Source organism: Pseudorasbora parva, chromosome 19, assembly GCF_024679245.1.
Source record: "Pseudorasbora parva isolate DD20220531a chromosome 19, ASM2467924v1, whole genome shotgun sequence".
Taxonomy (NCBI): Eukaryota; Metazoa; Chordata; class Actinopteri; order Cypriniformes; family Gobionidae; genus Pseudorasbora; species Pseudorasbora parva.
Window position 1 is genome coordinate 15,641,074 of NC_090190.1, and position 21,239 is coordinate 15,662,312.

At 37.9% G+C, this 21,239-nt stretch overlaps 1 protein-coding gene across 4 annotated transcripts; it reads left to right on the top strand.

The window, feature by feature from the left end:
- The first annotated feature begins 36 nt into the window (after positions 1-36).
- On the top strand, positions 37-19,197 carry tent4a (terminal nucleotidyltransferase 4A). 4 transcript variants are annotated; one of them, XM_067425642.1, is made up of 13 exons: positions 37-1,181; positions 3,901-4,024; positions 4,130-4,176; positions 4,755-4,875; positions 5,019-5,126; positions 9,394-9,522; positions 9,766-9,979; positions 10,854-10,980; positions 11,070-11,176; positions 12,561-12,742; positions 14,255-14,401; positions 14,521-14,676; positions 16,650-19,197. In XM_067425642.1, the coding sequence occupies exons 1-13, from the start codon at positions 499-501 to the stop codon at positions 16,788-16,790; spliced, it is 2,286 nt and encodes a 761-aa protein (XP_067281743.1). In that variant the 5' UTR covers positions 37-498; the 3' UTR covers positions 16,791-19,197. The 4 variants fall into 4 exon arrangements, with proteins under 4 accessions (XP_067281743.1, XP_067281744.1, XP_067281745.1 ...); XM_067425643.1 differs by having other exon boundaries at positions 16,653-19,197; XM_067425644.1 differs by having other exon boundaries at positions 14,521-14,574.
- The last annotated feature ends 2,042 nt before the right edge of the window (positions 19,198-21,239 follow it).

Below are 21,239 nucleotides of genomic sequence, written 5' to 3' on the forward strand. Positions count from 1 at the left end.
AACGCGGCCATTAAAATCATGAAGCTGCCGTCACTGCTCACCGAGCGAGCGAACGAATCGCGTTGCGTATCGCAGTTCGTGGTGTATTGATTTTAGCCAGGGTTGTAAATTCAAATGTGTCCTCCTCGCTTTGATGCCGGTTTAAGGGTGGGGTTGCGTCGATTGCGCCTGCTCGGTGGCTCGGTGTGGATCTGGGGGGTGTGTGCTGCCCCGATGGTTTAAATCCTACACATGCGTACTGGATTTCGGGGTTCAAGGGAATATACGCCATATTGGAAACACTGTATAGTTTAGCTAACAGTTTATAGCTAGCGGGGAAAAGGGCCACTAATTGATTCCCGTTGGTCGGCTGTGGCGTTTGGCACGTCGTTATTTTCCCTTTCGTTTCGCGTAACCCAGTTTACAGGCACATTCTCGCAGTCCGGACTCAAACTTATCCGCTGAACAGGGGGGAAAGGCGTTTGTTTGTTTGACAGGGCTGTTAGAAAGACAAGTTGAATGGATCCGAGGGTCGCTTGGATTCAGCCGGAACAGAAAGGTCCTGCGAACGCTTTATGGATGCGTGTGTGGGAAACGTCTCAGGTAAACCGGACTAACACAGGTCAGCACCAGAACCACCATCACAACAACCTCTGTGCCAATTCTCCTGCGTTTGACGTTTATAAGACTGTAGCGCCCAATGCAAATAACAGCACTAACATTAAAAACAACGGCACTGCGATCCCAGGCAGCGGCTCTGTGGCTCATCCGTTAAATGGAAACACGGGAGACGGCGAAATGACCCAAAAGACCTGCTCGGTGGCGGATTTGGCGTCCAGTTGCTCTAAAATAAGGACTACAAGCCCTAATGTGATCGCTGGGAATATGAACAAGGGCCATCCATTTTTTACTTGCAGCGAGAACGTGCTGAATAATGTCAACCACCATCATCATCCTCCTCATCCTCATCTACGGCATTTCCATCAAGAGCAGCAGCAGCAGAGTTGCATGAAGCGCCACCCGTCCCATCCGGCAGCGATCCACAACCACCATTACCACCACCATCATCCGGGCCGGAGGAAAAGCGATAATAAGGCCAGCACCTATGGGATAAACTACTTGCTCTCTAACTGGACTAACGGCAATTATGAGAACTCCGGTACGCCGTGGAAGACGAGGAAATATAACCCAGGGGTTGACGGGTGAGATGAGCTTGATTTATAACAGCAGCAGCGCTCGGGATGGCTCGTTATAATGTTACGCTATTTTTCTGTGGCGTTTTGTGTGTGATAAAGTGTCACTGGGCCTTTTTTGACGTGTTGGACCGGGACTTTAGCTTTAGCACGCTATCTGTGTGTCCTAGGTTTGGTTAGGAGCCGCTGCGGCGGTCTGTGGGTTGGGTCACTTGTGGAATGTGTGCGTGTGTTAGCAGTTTACGTGTAGTACTAGGCTAGTGGAGCGGATGCCCTATATTGACAACGAATCGTTCTTTTGAATCGGATCTCTTCCGGTCTGTACGATTCATTCACGAATCGGATTGAATCATTCGGAGTGACTTTTCGAGTCAACAGTCAATGATTCGCATGGACTAAGAACCATATGTACATTTTATTTAAGCGAATTACATTGAATGCATTTGAGCATAACTTAGCAGAAAAAAACAGAACTGGGACACATCAGATTACACCAAACATTAAGGCTTAACTAATAATAAGCATTTTGAAACATTAGGTTCAAACTATGTTTTTATATTTATATATATATATATATATATATATATATATATATATATATATATATATATATATATATATATATATATATATATATATATATATAAAAACAGGCGAGTATATTTATTTCAACGTGTTTTCTATGGCGGACAAGTGTTTCTTTTAAACACTTAACAAGAAACCTCTTGCTTGTCTGTTCATCTTCTTGTAGAAAGTATGCATCATAAAAAGGTGTATATTTATTGCATTTTGGTCTTTTAATATCACTTCCTTACTACATTAGTACTGGCTACAAACCTGGTAAAAATGACTGTCAGGCAGTGGAGGAAAGTCTTGTTTTTCTTCCAGGTGGACGTTTCTATAATGGTGTGATGTCACATGAACTATGAATAGAGCTGTCTGGTTTTTACAACTTTCACTCAGGAGCAAAAATCTATTAAAAAAAAAAATTATAATAAAAAAAAAACAAATAAATAAATAAAACCAAAATAATCAATAATTTATTGTTTTATTTATTTATTTGTTGTTGTTGTTGTTTTTGTTGTTTTTGTCATATAGCCAAGACCTAATTCACATTAATCACAGAAGTACGTGGATAAAAGTTTAGGTTAGACTTTATTTTACAGTACATGTATTTCCAATGTAGTAAGAAAATACTTGGAATATAAGTTAACTACATCTGTTAAGGTTATATTTAGGGATAAGTTCAGGGTTAGAACCTAGTTATAACCCAGTTATTATTGTAATTGCTATAAGAAGTACATAATATATGTACATGCAGAACAGGAATGTACAAGTTTATAGTTCAGTATAAACACTGAGGTCAATGGTAGCGATCAAAATAGTGCAAATCACCTTTTGAAAGTAATGATTGTATCAATTATATTGTTACAAGTGACTGTTACACATGTGTTTGTCTTTGAATCATTCATTCAAGAGATTTGTTCAAAAACGTGGATAGATCCAGTTATGAAACGAGTGAAGTCTTTGAGTGTTATTGAGTTCATATTTTGTCAGAGCCTCTAGTATCGTGCATGCTATTTTGTTTATTTGTCTGTTCAGAATCGTGGGAGAATCGTGCAGCCCTACTTTGAACTTTTTTCCCCCCTTACATTTATTGTCATCTGTCTATTTATTTTGGCTGTTGGCTGGATTCAGGGTTTTTAGTGTCTGCTGATTTATGAGAATAGCTTTAGGCACTTAATACAATGCATGTTTAAGTCTTTAGCAAACCAGCAATTGTAGGCTTGTATAAGAAGGGATGAATCTGTTGCATGAACTTGTTATATTTAAGGCAGATGTTTGGAAACCTCTGGAATGTTTCCACGAAAGAATCTGGAACTAAATGAGATACTGACTGTTTCAACTTTTTGAGTGCCCTATCTAGGTATAGGCTGCGTTTTAAAATTTGTAACAGTCTTTGTTTTTTGATTGAGTTTGTTTTGTTGTTTATTCCAGTTATGTTATTTCTGTGAAAGTAGGAACTCTCAATTCTGTAAGTTAGCTTAGTTTAAGTTCAGATACTGGTTTAGGACAGACTACAAGTGTTGAATATGACTGTGTATGAGAGAGAAAAAATAGTTTAAAAACAAAAACCTAATTAAAATCTAGTCAGATCACCAAATATTATTCTTCATTCGGGGAGCCAAATGTACATTTTCATATCAAGTTATTATATAACCCATTTTAATTAACCACTGCACAAAATTTTGCATGTCAACATTCTGTTGCTCATTTTCTCTCTATGGTTAATTTTTCATTAATTAGTGTTTACTCACATAATGGGTTTTGAATTTACACATGAATTTGTCAGCACATCATAATACATGTACTCTGTTATATTGTACTGGAGTATCTTTTCAATGTTGCAAACATTAAATACTTCTGGCAGTTGATTATCCATGGGGAATTGATTGGATTGTGAAACGTGGCTGTTTCCATACCAAAATGGAATCGGATCTGAATGTGAGTTTGCTAAAAATTACTAAACGCCTATTGGTTAACATTTAACCAATCAAGTTCTTAGCTCTCTGGCTCAAGTATACATATTGTACAGGTTAATGATTTTATTTTATTTTTAATTAAATTATTTTCAAGATTCTTGCTTCATAATGCACAATTGCTTGTTATAGATCTGCATGAATGGCTTTTTAAATTGAACCAACTGCATTTCCTTTATTTTTCCAAGGTTACATGAAGAAATCCTGGACTTTTACAATTTCATGTCTCCTCGTCCCGAGGAGGCCACCATGAGACAAGAGGTGGTGGACAGGATAGAGACGGTCATCAAGGAGTTGTGGCCAACCGCTGATGTAAGCAAGCTTAAGAGCTGATGTATATAACAAATCAGGCTATTGACATTATAAATTAGAAGTTCAAATATACAAATGTATTTTTTTTTTCTTTTATGTACTTAGGTCCAGATTTTTGGCAGCTTTAGCACTGGACTCTTTCTCCCAACCAGGTAAATAAACGTGCAGCAGTGTGTTTGATCTTGCACATTAACACAACGGTGAGATTTGGAACAGAGCTGTTGCTCTTTTGATCGATTGTTGCAGTCATTACACTATTCTCAGTAAGATGACTCACGGAATGATGAGATGTGACCATGTGCATAACAATCATAGTGTGCTTGCCTTTATTTGGCTCTGAGCTTTCTTTTAGTAACTGAACAGACGTTATATGATAAATTGTGTAATTTGTTTACTCTTGATCTGACTATGTCTATAGCTTTCTAAAACTAGTTCAGTCCCAAAATTTTGTTTTGTTTGTATGTCTCTGAAACCTGAAAGATTTTCCTTGTGCTAAGTCATTAGGCCCCATGTATTTGGTTGAACACTACTGAGAAAACAATGAATGCGAGTTTATTAAACAGCAACAACTTTGCTGTAAGGTAGTTTTGTTTTCATGTGAAGATCTGGCCCTCCCTTAGGCTTTTTGAAAAGTGTTGATTTCAACAAATTGCCTAACCCGAAATTGCAAGGTATTTACATTTGGAGCTATATGAAAGAATCTGGCTGATTTTTTTTTTATATACTGTAGTGACATTGACCTGGTGGTGTTTGGGAAATGGGAGAAGCCTCCCCTGCAGCAGTTGGAGCAGGCCCTCAGAAAGCACAGTGTGGCAGAGCCCTATTCCATCAAAGTTCTCGACAAAGCTACAGTATGTGTATTTCCCTCTACTGTTGATTTAACATTTGCTCAGCTCTGTTCAATGGTTTCATATGCACAGGTTGTTGCTTTTTTGTAACACATTTGGGAGGTTTCTTGACACCATTATTTTAAATATATCTTTGAATTTTGAAGGTACCAATCATTAAGCTGACAGATCAGGAGACAGAGGTGAAAGTAGACATCAGTTTCAACGTGGAGACGGGCATCAAAGCTGCTAGCTTCATCAAAGAATATGTGAAGGTAATGTTTAGCAGATTTTGTCAATCTATTTATAGTCACAGGTAGGGTTGGGCATTGTTTTAATTTGAATGATTCTGATTCCGATTCTTACTTTCGATTCCGGTTCTTTTCTATTCTCGATTCCGAAGGGTGGAGTCAAAACATTTCACATTGATATGTAATTCAGCAGAACGTGCGTTCGCCGTGTTCAGTGGGTTAACCCCATAGATGTATTAGTGCTCATAGATGGGTTAACCGGGCTGAATGAGAATATGCCCGTCCGTGTCAACTCACTGTTAGTCGGAGAGGAGAGCGCAGCTGGTATCGATACTGTTGAAAATGAAAATGAGTATTGTATTGTTTCAGATATTTTAGTATTGTTATTTTTGACCACTGGTTGTACTGTGCCGACCCAGGCTTTTTAAAAGGGAAATAAATCCACACTTTAGACAGAGCGCCGCTTACCGTGCTCCATGACTGCAAGAGCAAGCGGGCGCGGCAAGCACTTCCGGAAATCAGGTGGCCACTATGGAAACCAAAACTTGCACGTATGGAACCGATGATCGGAATCGAAAACCAATTTTCTTATTTTTTTAAATCGGATCTCTTCCGGTCTGTACGATTCATTCACGAATCGGATTGAATCATTCGGAGTGACTTTTCGAGTCAACACCGTTATTTTTTTTTAACGGTTCCAAGTTAGAACCGGTTCTCGATGCCCAACCCTAGTCGCAGGAGTGAGTGCATCTGAAAATTGTTTGCTGATTTACTTGTATTCATAAGTATTAATCTTTGTTTGTTTTAGCTATAGTATATAGACTTTGGAATTGTTGAATATGATGTCCTTTAAATTTAGTAATATATCCAGTCCAATTTACTTTCACTAATGGCATGTAAATGTTTTTTTTTTTTTATTGCTTGCTAATTTACTGTTCATAGTTAATTTTTGCCTTTTTTATAACTTGATTTTTAAAAAATCCTCTAAATTTAGTTAGTATTTACTATGTCATATTCAACAGTTGTGTAGTGTTTTAGTCTTTTTTTTCTGGAAAAATTACATTTGAATTGACTAATTTGCAAAAAGCAGAGTACATGTATAAATGTAAAGGCCTGTACACACCGGGCCGAGTATCACACGCACAGCTCCAGGCACGTGAACAAAAGCGGCAATCTCATTGGTCAGCCAGTTTTTAACGCGGCTCAAAAAAAAAGAAAGAACCCAATCCGTTTTTTTTTTTTTAATGACGATTTTTTTGGCTGCTGTTTTGCATGTCAGTGCGGCCACTCACATTGGCGCTCTTTGTTTACTCACAAGGCATTAAACGTTGGCGATAACCGTGCGTGAAAATCGCCCCGGTGTGAACAGGCCTTAACAGGCGATAGTATAGACAATAGTTTAAAGCGCGTCTGCATTCTGACTATCATTTAATGGTAAATTCTGTGTAAATGTCAGGTTATTCAATTTTACATTTTTTTTTTCTCAAGCTGATTGTGTGTGGTGAACTGAATTACTTTGCTTTTGTTCACTTCTCAGTTCTTTCAGCTCAAGTAGGCAATTCACCATATACTGTGTTTGAATTATGTGCATACATTTCTATATTTTCTTCTAAGAACATTTTTAGTGCTTTGTGCATTGCACTTTTTATGGTGCTTTTGAATCCCAGTACAATAATGATACTCTGGCCCTTACTGATAAGTCATTTGAATAGATTCATTAAAAAAACTTGACTGTTGCTTGTCTCTTACAACTTTTGTGGTAGTAGAAAAATTACAACGTTTGGCTCCAGTCAAAATGTTTTTTGTGAATTGTTTTATGTTATGCTAGTTATAATGTGCTGTTTATCAAAAAGCCAGATTGATGTGATTTTATTATCACTAAATAATACCTGCTAATGGCAAGAAGTAAACTTTTTTTGGGGGTTTTTTTGGACCCTGCATGTATTTACATGTTCTAGTTGTCCTAGATTTACTCCTTGTTTGCTGATTTCATGTCAGGCTTATAATGTCAGTGTTTGACTGAAGGAAGGAGGAGGAGGGTGAAGCATAACTTTAACATCTGTCAGCAAGCTTTCAGCACAGATGTTTGAATAAGGAGATGACCTCCTGCCTTAATGCTCTTTTGCTAGGTTAATTTCCATGTGCATACCTGATATAGTCCCCTGTGACAGCAGATCATCTTCATAGCTCTTATCTGTGCAACCACAAGAGGAGATTTTTCCTTACCATAGAATATACAATTGTATTGTACAGTTGCATGTACAATACTACCGCCCGCACTTTCATAAATTGAACAAAAACATAAGGCGAATATAGCTGCAAGCAAGAATTCTGGGCCAAACACCAAAGGCACCACAAGTACAACAAGTAAAGAAAGCACGTCAAATGTGTTTTGTATCCATATGCGACATAAGCTTGTTATAATTTGTAGCAATAATGAAAAGTGATAGTTTTTCATATACTTCCACATGACCGTTGACCAGTGCTGGAAAATGACAAATAAGATGCTGTTGGAATTCACATAAACCAAGGAAGGCATCAAGATACTTTTTTTTTTTTTTTTTTTTTTTTCCATGCTATAAGATTTTTTTGTAAAAGCCTTATTTTCTGGATACTAGGTGGCACAGTCTCCAAGTTTAAGTACATACTGTCTATTATGGGTGCTTCTTGTTTCTTTTTTGTGCATCCTCGTTCCCTTCCCTTGTTTCCTTTGCTCGTGTTTTTGCTCCTCACTCCTTGTTCCTCGCCTCCTTGGGGTGCAATTAGAGAATTGAGATGTGCTTCAAGGTGGCTGAGTAGAATCGGTTTCCGGGTCACTGGAAGGAGCGACGAAACAAGGAAGCATCAATATGAGTATAGAGGGCATGCATCGACATGACTTTCCCCTCTGAACCCGTGCCCTCAGCCGAGACTTAGTGGCAGAAGAGCTGCTGCATGACTGGATTTAGTAGGAGAAAATGCGAGTAAAACAAACGGTTATCAGTTTAAACTAAAGAGCATGTCCATGGGGTCCCGTCCCGTCCCCCCTCGCGGGGCCTAGTTTTTTGGGTTTGTCGCTGCATTCACGCTGAAAACCAATGCTGCCTCTGTCTTTTTGCCATTCAGTGGGCTTATCCGCAGTCACTCCTGCTGATGGTGACGTCACATGCATACCCTTTATTGAGAGGCACCCTTATTTGTGCGTCCTCGTTTCCTTGCGCTTTAGCCCCACCTCCTTAGGGTTCGAGGGGAGGCACACCTTTGTATCCTCGCTCTTTACTCACTAACTTTTGAACAAAAAGGAATGTCAAAAAAATCAGTCATTTCTGTGCAGCTTGGTCTAGTGATCATCTGAGCCAAAGGTGTAGTGAAAAAACAGAGTACAATACGTTTCAATTTGACGTCTATTGTAATGGGTCTGTGATCAGAATAATAATAATAATTCATTACATTTATATAGCGCTTTTTTAGGCACTCAAAGCGCTTTACATAGAAGAGGGAATCTCCTCAACCACCACCAATGTGCAGCATCCACCTAGATGATGCGACGGCAGCCATATTGCGCTCACCACACACCAGCTGGTTAGTGGAGAGGAGACGGTGATTAAGCCAATCATTATATGGGGATGATTAAGTTGAGGCAAATTTGGCCAGGATGCCGGGGTTACACCCCTGCTCTTTATCGAAGGATATCCTGGGATTTTTAACAACCACAGAGAGACTGGACCTCGGTTTAACGTCTCATCCCAAAGACAGAATGAGGAGAGGAATCAGCTGTACTAAAAGTTTTGTTCCTAGTACAAAAGAAAAGTGAATCCTTTAAACTGCTGGTATATAAAGTTGGTATTAGAGACCCCAAATTTGGTCTGATTTCTAATCAAAACCATCCCAACAAATATGCCAAATTTCATAATTTTTCTATGCATGGTTCATAGGGTTGCCATACACCCACTGGAGAGGAATAATAAGAATACTATTAATTATACACCATTCGTGAATGAGACCCAAAGTGTTTAAGGCAATCTCGATCTTACGAATCTTAGGAATGTAACATTTATTGGCTGTCTCTAGTTATCATAACATTTTGCCTCATGTAAATATTTCTGCTGCTACTGAACAGCTGGATGTTATCTCCAGTGAAAGACAGCCGCTTATGCAAGACTTCACAGAAACGGCTCCAATAATCTTGTTTTCGACCCTTTCGTTAAAAAAGTGGTCACAGAGTCGCTTATGAGTTGTTTCTTAATGCCTGGTATAAAAGGGGCCATTTTTAAGTTTTGAAGTCTAAAATATCATCTTTTCTCCCACACAGAAGTATACCGTGCTGCCTTATTTAATCTTCGTGCTGAAACAGTTCCTGCTACAGCGAGACCTCAATGAAGTCTTCACAGGGGGAATCAGCTCCTACAGTCTCATACTGATGGTCATCAGCTTCTTACAGGTGCAACATTAGCAGCCATTCTAGTTCTCAACCATAACTTTTCCAACATTCAGGCGAAGAGAAGAACCAGTTTCTCACATAAAAAAAAAAAAATTCTTGTCTCATTTAGAGATCTGTCATTGTCAGGCATATTTTACGACCTTTGTTTGACTACCTCAGCCACACTCGTTTCATAAATGACTGTACAAAACAAATAAAGAGAGTGTCTTGACTTGCCTGCTGATTTTTGGTTTACACCCGCAGTTACACCCAAGAATTGATGCCAGAAATCCCAACATGAACCTTGGCATTCTGCTCATCGAGTTCTTTGAGCTGTATGGAAGACATTTCAACTACCTGAAGACAGGCATCAGGATAAAGAACGGTGGTGCTTACATGGCTAAAGAGGACATCATGAAGGCCATGAGTAATGGCTACAGGCCCTCCATGTTGTGTATTGAGGACCCTCTTCTTCCAGGTATAATTACAAGCTATTTCTTCCCAAAAAGTGTTCCATTAATGCAATACCTATTGAGCTTCTTGTTGTGGTCTACCTTGGAACCTCATAAGTGAGCAGTTTAACTAATTTATCATGTGAAGCACACTGATTGATTCCAATTGAGTTTGGTCTTAGCATGTTACTAAGGTAGCACCTTAAAGGGATCATTTACCCAAAAAATGATTAATAGTCCCATAATTTACTCACCCTCAATCCATTCTGGGTGTTCTTTCAGACAAATACAATTGGCGTTCTATTAAGAAATGTCCTGGCATTAAATTTCTAGATTAAAAAATAATAATAATAATAATCTATGCCCACCTATATTATATAAATATAAAATATTAGAGGTGGGCATAGATTATTATTTTTTTTAATCTAGATTAATTTTGAAATTTAATCTAGATTAAAATGGCTCATCTGAATTCTGCCGAAGGCTTTCAGAATATGTGTGCTACCTACCCTCTCACATACGTTATGCTAGGGCTGTAACAGTACAGATTGCTCACGGGTTCGGTTTGTATCATGGTTTTATCACAGTTTCGGTAAGGTTGTGTATTTACTCTGTTCAGGGGGAAAATGACTACTGTCAAATAAAAATAAAGAAAATGAGAACAAATAACTTGAATACAAGCAGCAGCACACACAAATGCTATTGAGCAAAGATACTAATAAAATAAACAATGCTTTTCAATTAGATGTTCTGTCTTATTTGCATGTAAGCATTTCTGAATTTTTCGTAAATGTGTGAAAAAGGCATTTGCTGCATGCTGTTTGGTTAACTATAAAGAACTGTATTCATTTATTTTATTGTATATTTACTCGTTTTCCTTTTCTTTGTGTGACTGCTCAGGTAATGATGTGGGCAGAAGCTCTTATGGTGCCATGCAGGTGAAGGAGGCTTTTGACTATGCGTATATAATACTGGGTCACGCCGTCTCACCTCTTGCACGTTCTTACCCCAACAAAGACAGTGACAGGTACAACTCTCATGCACGTACAGACATTTCACCCTGATTCTCTCAAACATTCAGTTTTATTTCATTTGTCATTTTTCTTGTCCTCTCAGCACTTTGGGCCGCATTATTAAAGTCACCCAGGAAGTGATTGACTACAGGGAGTGGATCATAAAGAAGTGGGGTGGCAGACAAAACTCCCGCATCGAAAAGAATCCAGGTACACCTCAACATGAAGAATTTACCTGAATATATGTCATGACTGCAGATACTAGATGAATTTCATCTGTTAAGTTTGTTTTTGAGCGTACTTACCTGGTGTGGAGGATATTTAAATAAATAAATAAATAAATAATTTGCAGATACTAGCAGTGTCCATAGATTAAAATAAGTAACCCAAGTAATTATAATTACAGTTTGAGCTTGAAAAGTTCCAGCCGCAAGCTTTGAACTGAATGTCCTTCAGATATCCCACTCTTTTTAACCAAATAATTTAGATTACTTCAGATGTTTTTGATGTACTGGATAAGAATTTTTGAAAATCATTTTACTAGTGTTTTCAAAAATACAGACTGCGATACCAAATCGGTACTGAAATTACACAATTTTGACGCTTTGAGTGTTGTTGAGCAGAATTGTAAACACCTCTTACTGGCCATTGTGCTCACACACTTATCAAATATGTCTGACTACAACGACCAGCACTTCACAAACATGTTGTAAATACACATCAATGACGCTTTTCACAGAGCGCTTGCATGGATGCACAAGGAGCATTTGAATGCAGGCGTCTCTGCCTACCGGTCGGCTGGTTGACCACTGTTTGTGCTTTCAAACGCTCCTACTCCCTCTTTCAAAACCCTTTCAAACTCCTCCGTGAGCTTTCAAACGCTTCTGTGTGTTGATCATTGTAGCCAATCACAGGCACATCTGATGAGCGTGTGAGTACAATGGTCAATTTTGACAACACTACACTTTTAAATTAGGCTCCCTAATAACTTTTAGGCCGTGGGAATCCTGGCTCTTCAAAGATGAAACACAGGCTGTGAAATAAAATAACTACCTTGATGTTTAGTCTCTTTGGCTTATTTTAAATCGGCCCCTTAGTGGAAGCCACTGTCCATCAATGTCGGTCGAAGTGAAAAATGAATTACGAATCGATTTCAAAAGTAATTGAAGGAGATTAAAACTCTAATCAAATAAAAGGGATGACATTTAATTGATCAACAAATGCCTATGCTAGAATGCACTGCAGCACTTCTGAATGCAATGATCATGTAACTTTAGCAAACCTTCATTTTGCGCTCTGTCTTTGCAGTGTGGATTTTAAACATTATCTGATGGAGTGTAACTTTGTAGGTGCCCTGGAAGTGAGAGTGTCCTCAACAGCATTTCACACATCTTATTCATGACTTTGATTAATGTGTTTTATTAAACTGAGGCTTGGCTGATAATGGAGTGTTGTGATCTTTTGCAACGTGACAGTGGCAGTCCTCTGCTTTGACGGACAGATAGTTGCTCTGCAGTGAATCTGCCTGTTGCAGCCATGTTTCACATGTAACCTGCTTTGATTTGGCTGATGTTTTGATGGCTTTTGCATGCAGGGCAATCTAATAAAGACTCAGTGGAGCAGGTGGAGACAGTCACACTGCTGGGTGTAGGTGTGGAGGACCAGCAGCAGAGGGACTCGGTGTCCCCTCAGAGCGCAGACTCGCCCATGTCCCTGTCCAGTCCTCAACAGCACTCCTCTGCCTCTTCTGCGTCCTCGCTGTCAGGCAGCGATATCGTAAGCATCATCCTTCATGTGTCCATACTTTAACCCTATAAAGCCTACTCAACTGTATCGTATTTATGCCAAATTTAGGCCTCTAAATGATCATCATGATTAATTTAAAACCCGTTATACATAATCTACTACAGGTCTTCTGTCGTCTGATTGATAGTTTATACCTTTTAGGAAATAAAAAGGCTTTTAGTATAATTATAAAAATCAGTAAAGCTTTCACAGAAAAAAGACATGTAGATGATGGACTTAAGTAAATAAGTAAATGTAATAATAACATTTAAACTATAGTAATATTCCAAGATGAACACTTACTGGACTGAAACTATTTAGTTTTACTAAAAAAAGAAAAAAAAAATAATAATTTTGAAATGTATGTGTTAAATTTAGGGCTGCACAAATTTTGTTAAAGTGAGAAAAGGTTAGAGATCACGATTCTCCCATGACTAGAAGTGCTGTTTTTGATTATTGCTGCAGTTGATTTAAATAATATATTTAATTTAAAATTAATTTGAAAAAAAATTTAATTGGTCATTCATTTATTTGAATTAATTTTGATCATAATTTAATCACTGGGTGAATAAGCATTTTTTAACAAATCTCTTGAATGAATGATTCAATCATAAATGTTTTTGTAACAGAATAAGAGTGTGTGGTTGAAAAGCGTTCAAAGCTGTTTTATACCTAGACTACATGACAACTGCTGTCCCTGGCTCTGGACGTGTGAAGGCAGATTTTATTGTTCTGCTGTGATCGTACTAGTCAAAGGTTTAATAAACCCAGCTGATTTATTGTCGCTTTGGAATAAGTTCATGTGGCTGTCTGAGTCAAGATTGTGATCTTTTAACGATTAATTGTGCAGCTCCAGTAAAATATGATATTTCAGGCTTTTGAGGAACGTTTATTTGTACATAATTTGACCCACACAACAAAAGCTACAGAGTTAACCATAAATCTAAGCTAGGGCTGTAAAATTATCAACAGTCTGTTTTTACATGTAGGTATGTTTTATATGCACATACATTAATAAAGCCCTAATCTAAGCATTTATATATCATCTTACCAAGACGTAATATTGGAAAATATAGTGAAAACTGATATTTATATGTATTTTATGCAAGCAGTTTGCTATAATGTTATACAGAGATATTTATAACATTATAGCAAACTACATTGATATATATTACAAGCTATAATATTTTTTTTTGCAAATTTCTGCCCATATTAATATCAGTGACTGCACCAAATTTCTTATTTTTGGGCTCTGAATAAAATTGAGGTGTTTTTTCCACAAATATGAGCTTCATATTCTCACTATATTACACTACATAAAGCATAAAAGCCTAATCCATCATGTGATACTCAATAAAAATTTAAAACAGTTTGTTGAACCCTTTGACAAAAAAAGTCTATTAAAAAAAGAAAAGAAAATCTGATTATTTCAGATGTCAGACTTTACAGGGTTAATATATATATCGTCATTCCCTCTCACATAACTGACTTCTGCTCCTCCAGGACTCTGACTCCACACCGTATGTCGCTCCATCTGTAGCCCCCTTCCCTCTCCAGATTATGGCACCGGGACCCCTGCAACCAGCGTTTCAGATGGGCACGGGAAAAGCCAGCATCACGGCAGCACTCACCATGCCCCCAGCCACCCAGGTGAGATGAATTTTGGTTTGGTAGCTAAATGTGACGGTACTCTTCTGGTTGTGTAACACTGGCACGTTCTTGGATCCAACTTCCCTTCTCTCACACTCTCTCGCTCTGTGTTTCTCCAGACGAGAGTATCAATCCCAGGCAATCTTTCTCTCCACGCTCTACCTGGCAGACAGGTGTGTATGGCAGATGGACCACTCCCATACCTCCACATGCCCCCCCATGCAGTCCCCCCAGCTCCCCCCAGTCCTCTACCCAGTCCCCACCACCATCCAAAGGTAGGCCGTCCCACGTGCGCTCTCTACATACTGTATCTTGACAGTGAGCCCAGCTTTCCCTCCTTCATCGAGACTTCAAAGATGAGTTTAATGACATGATGGAGTAAAATTAAGTAACAAAATTCCCATCTAGGTGTTAATGTAAGATCAATGCATCAGATCAACACGCCACATGAGCTTGCAGCGCTATCTGCAGGACATTCTTAGCATGTAGCCTTTCCACAATTTTATTTTAAATTTTTTGTTGTTGTCATTTTGGCAACGCAGGGTTGTAAGTAGGGATGGGCATTTTCCCAAAAAATTTTATTAGAATATTTGGGCTCATAAAAATCGTATATTTGTTTAATAAATTAACTATTATGAGAGAATTAGAATTTGTTTTATTATTATTTATTTTTTATATTTTATTTTCGTCACCTTTTCTGAACAAGCTTACGATTAGGCAATGTACACAACATGCTTATGTTACATCTTAAGGTTTTCTTTCAGTTTAAAACATTTAAACAGTATGTGTAAACAAAAAATATAGGCCTAAAGAACAAAAGCATTATAAGCTCAAGCAGCGTGAGCAAGAGAAAAAAAAACAATAATAAAGCTGAGCGTGCCAGTTATCATACAGAATGTACACACACGAGTCAGTATATGGTTGTCGTGTTTATATTTTTTCAAATATACAAACAATATAAATGCGGAACTTACAGGCGTTGTGGAGAAAAAGATAAGTGTTAAGTGAAGTTTGAGTGAAGCACTTAAACAGTTTGAGTGAAGTTCTTAAAGGTTCATGAAACCCTATACCAAATTTTCCGAGATTTTAACAGATGTGTGTTGAACATCATGGAAGACAATGTTACCATCTGTTAGTTTTGAATGTGGGAGAAAAGTAGTTCATTTTAAACCGTTTTGCTCTATTTTCAACTTCCTGGTTTAAATTCATCTTCATGTCAACGTCATAGGTTGTGACGTTTTCTTGTACTACTAGTACAGCGACGACTCATCGCTGTCTCGTAATTATTTATTTAACTGCGTGTCTTTATCAAGACTATTTGTTTCGACCCTTTTAACCCTCTACGAAACTAAAAGGAAGCATTTGTCTCGAGATAATTTTGCTATCATAAGTTGTCTCGCTCTCTATGCGCTTGCCTGCACTCTTGAATGCAGTGATTGAAAGCTATCTTTCCTCATTCGTCTGGTGTTTAGATTTCATTTGATTCTCGTTGTGGTGGTGATATTATTGTATCTCGGTTTCATTAATTAATATGAACAAAAGTAACTCCATTTTGTAAGATAATTTTTAATTTTCGTCTAAGTAATTCCAAACATCGGCAGGCAAACGACGACATTGTGATAAAAAAACAATCAACTTGTATATAAACCACTCCACAGTGCCACCCAGTGGATTTAGTTATAACTGCAAGACTTATATGGGTTTATTAAGGAATTCATTGCATTTACGGCCAGCAAATCAACGCAGTAAAATTTGAATAGTTTTTATTTTTTGAATATTAATTACTGGTCGAATATACGTGCACATCCCTAGTTGTAAGACTTATGGGATATGGCTTAGTGCGATCATTCAATTGCTATATAATAATTAGAAATACAGTAAAAACAGGAATACTGTGAAATAATAATATAATGTTTTCTATTTAAATATATATATTTTAAAATGTAGTTTGTTCCTGTGATGGCAACGCTGATTTTTCAGCATCATTACTCCAGTCTTTAGTGTCACATGATCCTTCAGAAATCATTGTAATATGCTAATTTGCTGCCCGAGAAACATTTCTTATGAATGTTAAAAATAGTTGTGGTGCTTAATATTTTGTAACATTATCAGTATCTGAACATTCGAATGGTAGTGCATTTGTATTTAAAATTATGATTTATATTTAAATCCAGTTTTTATATATGCTGAGCTTTTTTATTCAGATGCTAGCCTCGTCCTAAGTTGCCCTCTCTTGTCTTGTCTCCAGCAGACAGGTCCCAAGTTCCCTCTGAAGGGTTTCCATAATCCCGCTGTGGTGCACAGTCCCGTCCTTTCCAGCCGAGGCCACATTCAGTACAACCGCAACACCTGGCGCCGCAGGAAGAGGGACATTCTGCCGGCCAGATAAAGCCGATGATGCTCCCCTCCGGGCGCTCCCTCTCCACTTGCTTCCTCTTCCACCCCTCTGGTCCCATCTTAAAATGATCAGAACTCATTTAGCCCTCCTACTGATGGTGTGAGCACAGAGAGACCAGCGTTTGAAACCCAGCTCCTCGTTCAGTAGTTGTGGTGATGGTGGTGCTAAGTAGTTCAGTCTGCCACTGAATCTGTGCATGTATATGTTGAGACTGTTTTTGTTTTTTTTTGACCTGTGCAATCTTCCTGAGGAAGCTTTGAGAACAGGAACTGTTTTTTCAGTCGTCTACTCCACAACTTCCAGGTTGACAGGTGAAACGTTCCCTTTTTTTGTATGTTTCATGCTCCTCGTTTTCCTGTCTTTACATTTTTGGTCGTGAACACCCTTCACTTGTGGGACAAATTAGATTCAGTGGTTTTCAAGAGTTTGCTTGTTGTATCAGGTGAGGATGTGTGTTTCAAAGGGTGTGTGTGTGTGTGTGTGTGTGTGTGTGTGTGTGTGTGTGTGTGTGTGTGTGTGTGTGTGTGTGTGTGTGTGTGTGTGTGTGTGTGTGTGTGTAATGCTGGCTTCAAATTCTGCACTCAAGATGCTTCCAGAGACCCCACCGTATTGACTGTATAACATCACGCAACCTTTACTTTTTTGTGCAATAACTTGTTAATTTTCTGTATTTTCCTTCACTCTGGAAACATTTTTTTTTTTAATTTATTTTTGGTTGTTGTTTTGTTCTTCTGTGTCCAGTCTTTTTGTTTGTTTTTGTACAAATGTTTTTATTTTTCTAATGTTTTTAATTTTGTTCATCGTTTACAGATCCTGTCAGACAGGCTCCTCAAGGGAAAAAAAGTCTGTTTTAAAACTGTCTTTGAGAGTTTATATTCCCTCTTCCCCTTTTTCTCGGCATAAATTGCACCTGGACGAGCAAGTTAAAGCAGAACGGCTTTCAACAGGTGTCACCATTTCTCACTTTATGTTCCCACATTGAGCTTCAGAAACTCGGCTGTTGCTTTTATCCGTGTCGTTTGTTTGTCTATGAGGTTGTTGTTGTGGCATTGAGGCTGTAGGACTTGGGTTTATAAGATTGAGAATCGAAAAAAAAAAAAAGCTTGAGCTCTTGGTCCGAATGCGCTTTCATTTATATGTGTGTGTCTGTCCTTTTTAAATCGCTATAGGTAAGTGTGAGATGTGAATTCTTTTAGGGAAGCTCTAATGAACGTGCGAGCGGACTCCGGATCAGTGCAGCTTTATGCAAGGTGCCCTAATCGGACCTAGTTCGACTTCTGAACGGGCACCCGAATCAGACTAGCGGAGAAAGGGAATTTATTTTGATTCCTTTCTGGAATCTTGACGTGCATTTATTGCCAGGTACTTGCGCTAATATATGCCTTTTTGGTAATAACCTATTCCTGTACTGTATTGTATTGAAACATTTTTTTCTGTTTGTATATGGCACACTAAAACTGTATTGCTGTTGCTCAGAACGTCACAGGCATACAGGTTATTGTTACTATGCAAGTGGAGTTTTGAAAATCTCTCTTCATGTGTCCCTCATGTCGGCCGTTTGCTTGTAAATCTTGTCCAGAAACTAAACTGACTGGAGTGACCGTTACCGGACCCAGGCCTGAGATTGAGGCATCAAGATACATGCGAACAGTTCCTGTATGCAAGTTCAGTCTGTTTTAATGGAGGAAAAACGCCTGGACGTCTTGTCTGGAGTTTTTGCGATGCAAATATTTTCTCCTGAGATCAACCGGACTACATTTTACTGCTGTTCCAACACTGCGACCATGTCCTGCAGACTGTATTGAATGACTTTGACTTGTGTGACGCTTTTTACAAAGTCATCTGATACCGAGACTACGGATTGTCCTTGTAACTCTTGACTCGCCTGCCTATCAATGCAATAGGGCAAATGTAATTCTAATAGCAGTTTCTGCTTTTAGATAGAACCAGCATCTTCTGCAAAACGAGTCTAACATTGAGGCAACTCGCCCCCTCATTTGGTTCAAATGATAAGGAGGACCTACTTTATCGGTGATTTGTCTGAATGAAAATGGCTCCATTTTTCCCGAGTGAATCTGTAGAGGTGTGATGGAAAGGTATTTCACTCTGTAATGGTTTGACCTTTGTGGTGATGTACTGCTAGATACAGTGTGACACTCCTCATTGAATATCAATGATGGATTTTAAATGTAATTTTTTTTTTTTTTTTTTTTTTTGCTGACATCTGTTGTCACAGTGGCCAAAAGCACTCCTGAACTTGTCAATCCTCATACTGAAAGCCCTCGATGTGGCCGCCAAGCATCCAAGAAGTCAGACGGAGGAATTGTTTTTGTTTTCCTTCAATATTTTTATGTAATTTTTTTTCTATTTTATTTTTTAAATAAACGTCTTAAAACCATGCATGCAGTTGCTCTTTTAATTGTGGTTTAAATACATTCTAAAATGTACACTGACCCCTAACACTGAAAGGGGATGTTAGATTGAAAAGTATTGAATTGTAGTGTTCTACCGTCACTGGTGTTTTACCACTAGATGGTGGGCTTGCACTTCGAGATATTCTGCTCTTAAAACCCAGTGAGAAAAAATACAAGTTGATAACGCATTGCTAATAATAATAGGGCAAGGACTACCACAAAGATGTGAGTGTACGTGCATGAATTGCAAAAAAAGTTTTGAGCATTAGTTAAATTAATGTTTTAGGTGTGACTGTTGTAGAACAGTGGTTATAGTAGGCTATAGTAACATTTTAAATTAGTTTGTTCCATATTAATTTTAAAGTTTTAGCTATTTTGTGTTAAGTGTGTGATTTTGGCAACTAGTTGAAATGAAACAATATTATATTTCAGTTAATCGTAGTCAGGTAATGAAAATGTAGAACAAAATTTGATTCTTTGTTTTACCCATAATTTAAATACTTCTGATGATTAAGCATAGTGTAAGCCTACAATGTTTTTTTTTTTTTTTTTACAATGTACTAAACTGACCTCAATAAAAAATGTAAAAAAGCTTAAATCAAAGGTGCAGCAATTAAAGTACTGAATGAATAAATAAATTGTTTTTATTAAACAAGGTTTAGAAGGAGCATGATCAAATCGTTTGTTGCTGGAGAAGTGCAACGCGGTTCTGCTGCGGTGTCATTTGAAAGTATTTTTGTCGACGGGACAAAAACAGAGATGGTAACTGGGGAAATATTGAATCTAATTAAAAATGTAAGTTACTTGATATTAATGGTTATTTTATTGAATGGTCGTTTGTTGTATTAAAAAAAACTGCCTAGCACTAGCAATCATGCGTTTGGTTTTAAAATATCGGAGCGAATGTTACCTTTACGACTAGGTGACCAGACTTCTCTGTGTTTTAAAATTCACCCCCTTCGCATTGTCATGACGGACGAAATTAGCTGTAGAGACCAAAACCACAATTTGTACCAGGCAGGCTGTAAACATGTTTTTTTCTGCTATAAGGTTGGACATTTTAACGTGTGGCTCAATTAGTTTATTCTCCCTTCTGGAAATGTTGTTCCAGAGTGAACAAAAATGTTGATCCAGGAACACGTTCCTGAGATGTTCTGTGATCTTGTTGCTCAACTGACCACCCCAGCATATGCAGCGGGCAATGCAATACAACATATAGCCTAATAACATCACAAACAAATGTCATTGCTTACTGTCCTATGACTTCTCCAGTAAAACACTTTTTTTTCAGCGTAAACTAAAAATAGATCAATCCAAAACAAATTTCAGATTACCAGAGGTGGACAGTAACTAAGTACATTTACTTGAGTACTGTACTTAAGTACACTTTTTGAGTATCTGTACTTTACTGGAGTATTATTATTTCTGGAAACTTATGACTTTTATTTCACTACATTTGAAAGACTAATATCGTACTCCACTACATGTCTATCTAGGTCGAAAGTCGTTCCTTTTGCAGTTCTGAAAGTCGGTGGATGATTTTTTCCTTCTTTAAAAGGTTTTTTGTTGTTGTTGTTTCAGACAGTCTATCAGGAATCACTCTTATAGTCATATACATTTCCCCAACTTTTTTTGAACACTGATCAGTTCATAGCAAAATGGAAGAAGACTTTACTTAGGCACAAGTGTGTGTACCCATAGCCATACTTTGAAAGTATGTTTCAGTTTAAAAACAAAATCAAGATTAGTTTAGTTGGCATACACTTGGTGCATGTCTTATAAAATATTAAAAATATAAACGTCTGGGAGAAAGAGAAGAGTAAAGTTGGGAGAATATCAGATGTGTATCAGTGTATTGGATCTGTGCATTCGACCTTAAAGTGACAGCACTTTAAGAGCTTTGTAACTTATATACAAGTATTTAAATTAGTTTTTAGTTAGTTGTATGGTATGTCAGATGGAGCATCACTGAATGGCTTAAACCATGATGACAGTGTGCATTTATACAACAATAATAAAATAATGC

Coding starts and splice junctions, on each gene's coding strand:
- tent4a (XM_067425642.1), top strand. CDS start 499: ATGGATCCGAGGGTCGCTTGGATTCAGCCGGAACAGAAAGGTCCTGCG. Junction 1,182..3,900: donor TATAACCCAGGGGTTGACGG/GTGAGATGAGCT, acceptor TATTTTTCCAAG/GTTACATGAAGAAATCCTGG. Junction 9,523..9,765: donor TGGTCATCAGCTTCTTACAG/GTGCAACATTAG, acceptor TTACACCCGCAG/TTACACCCAAGAATTGATGC.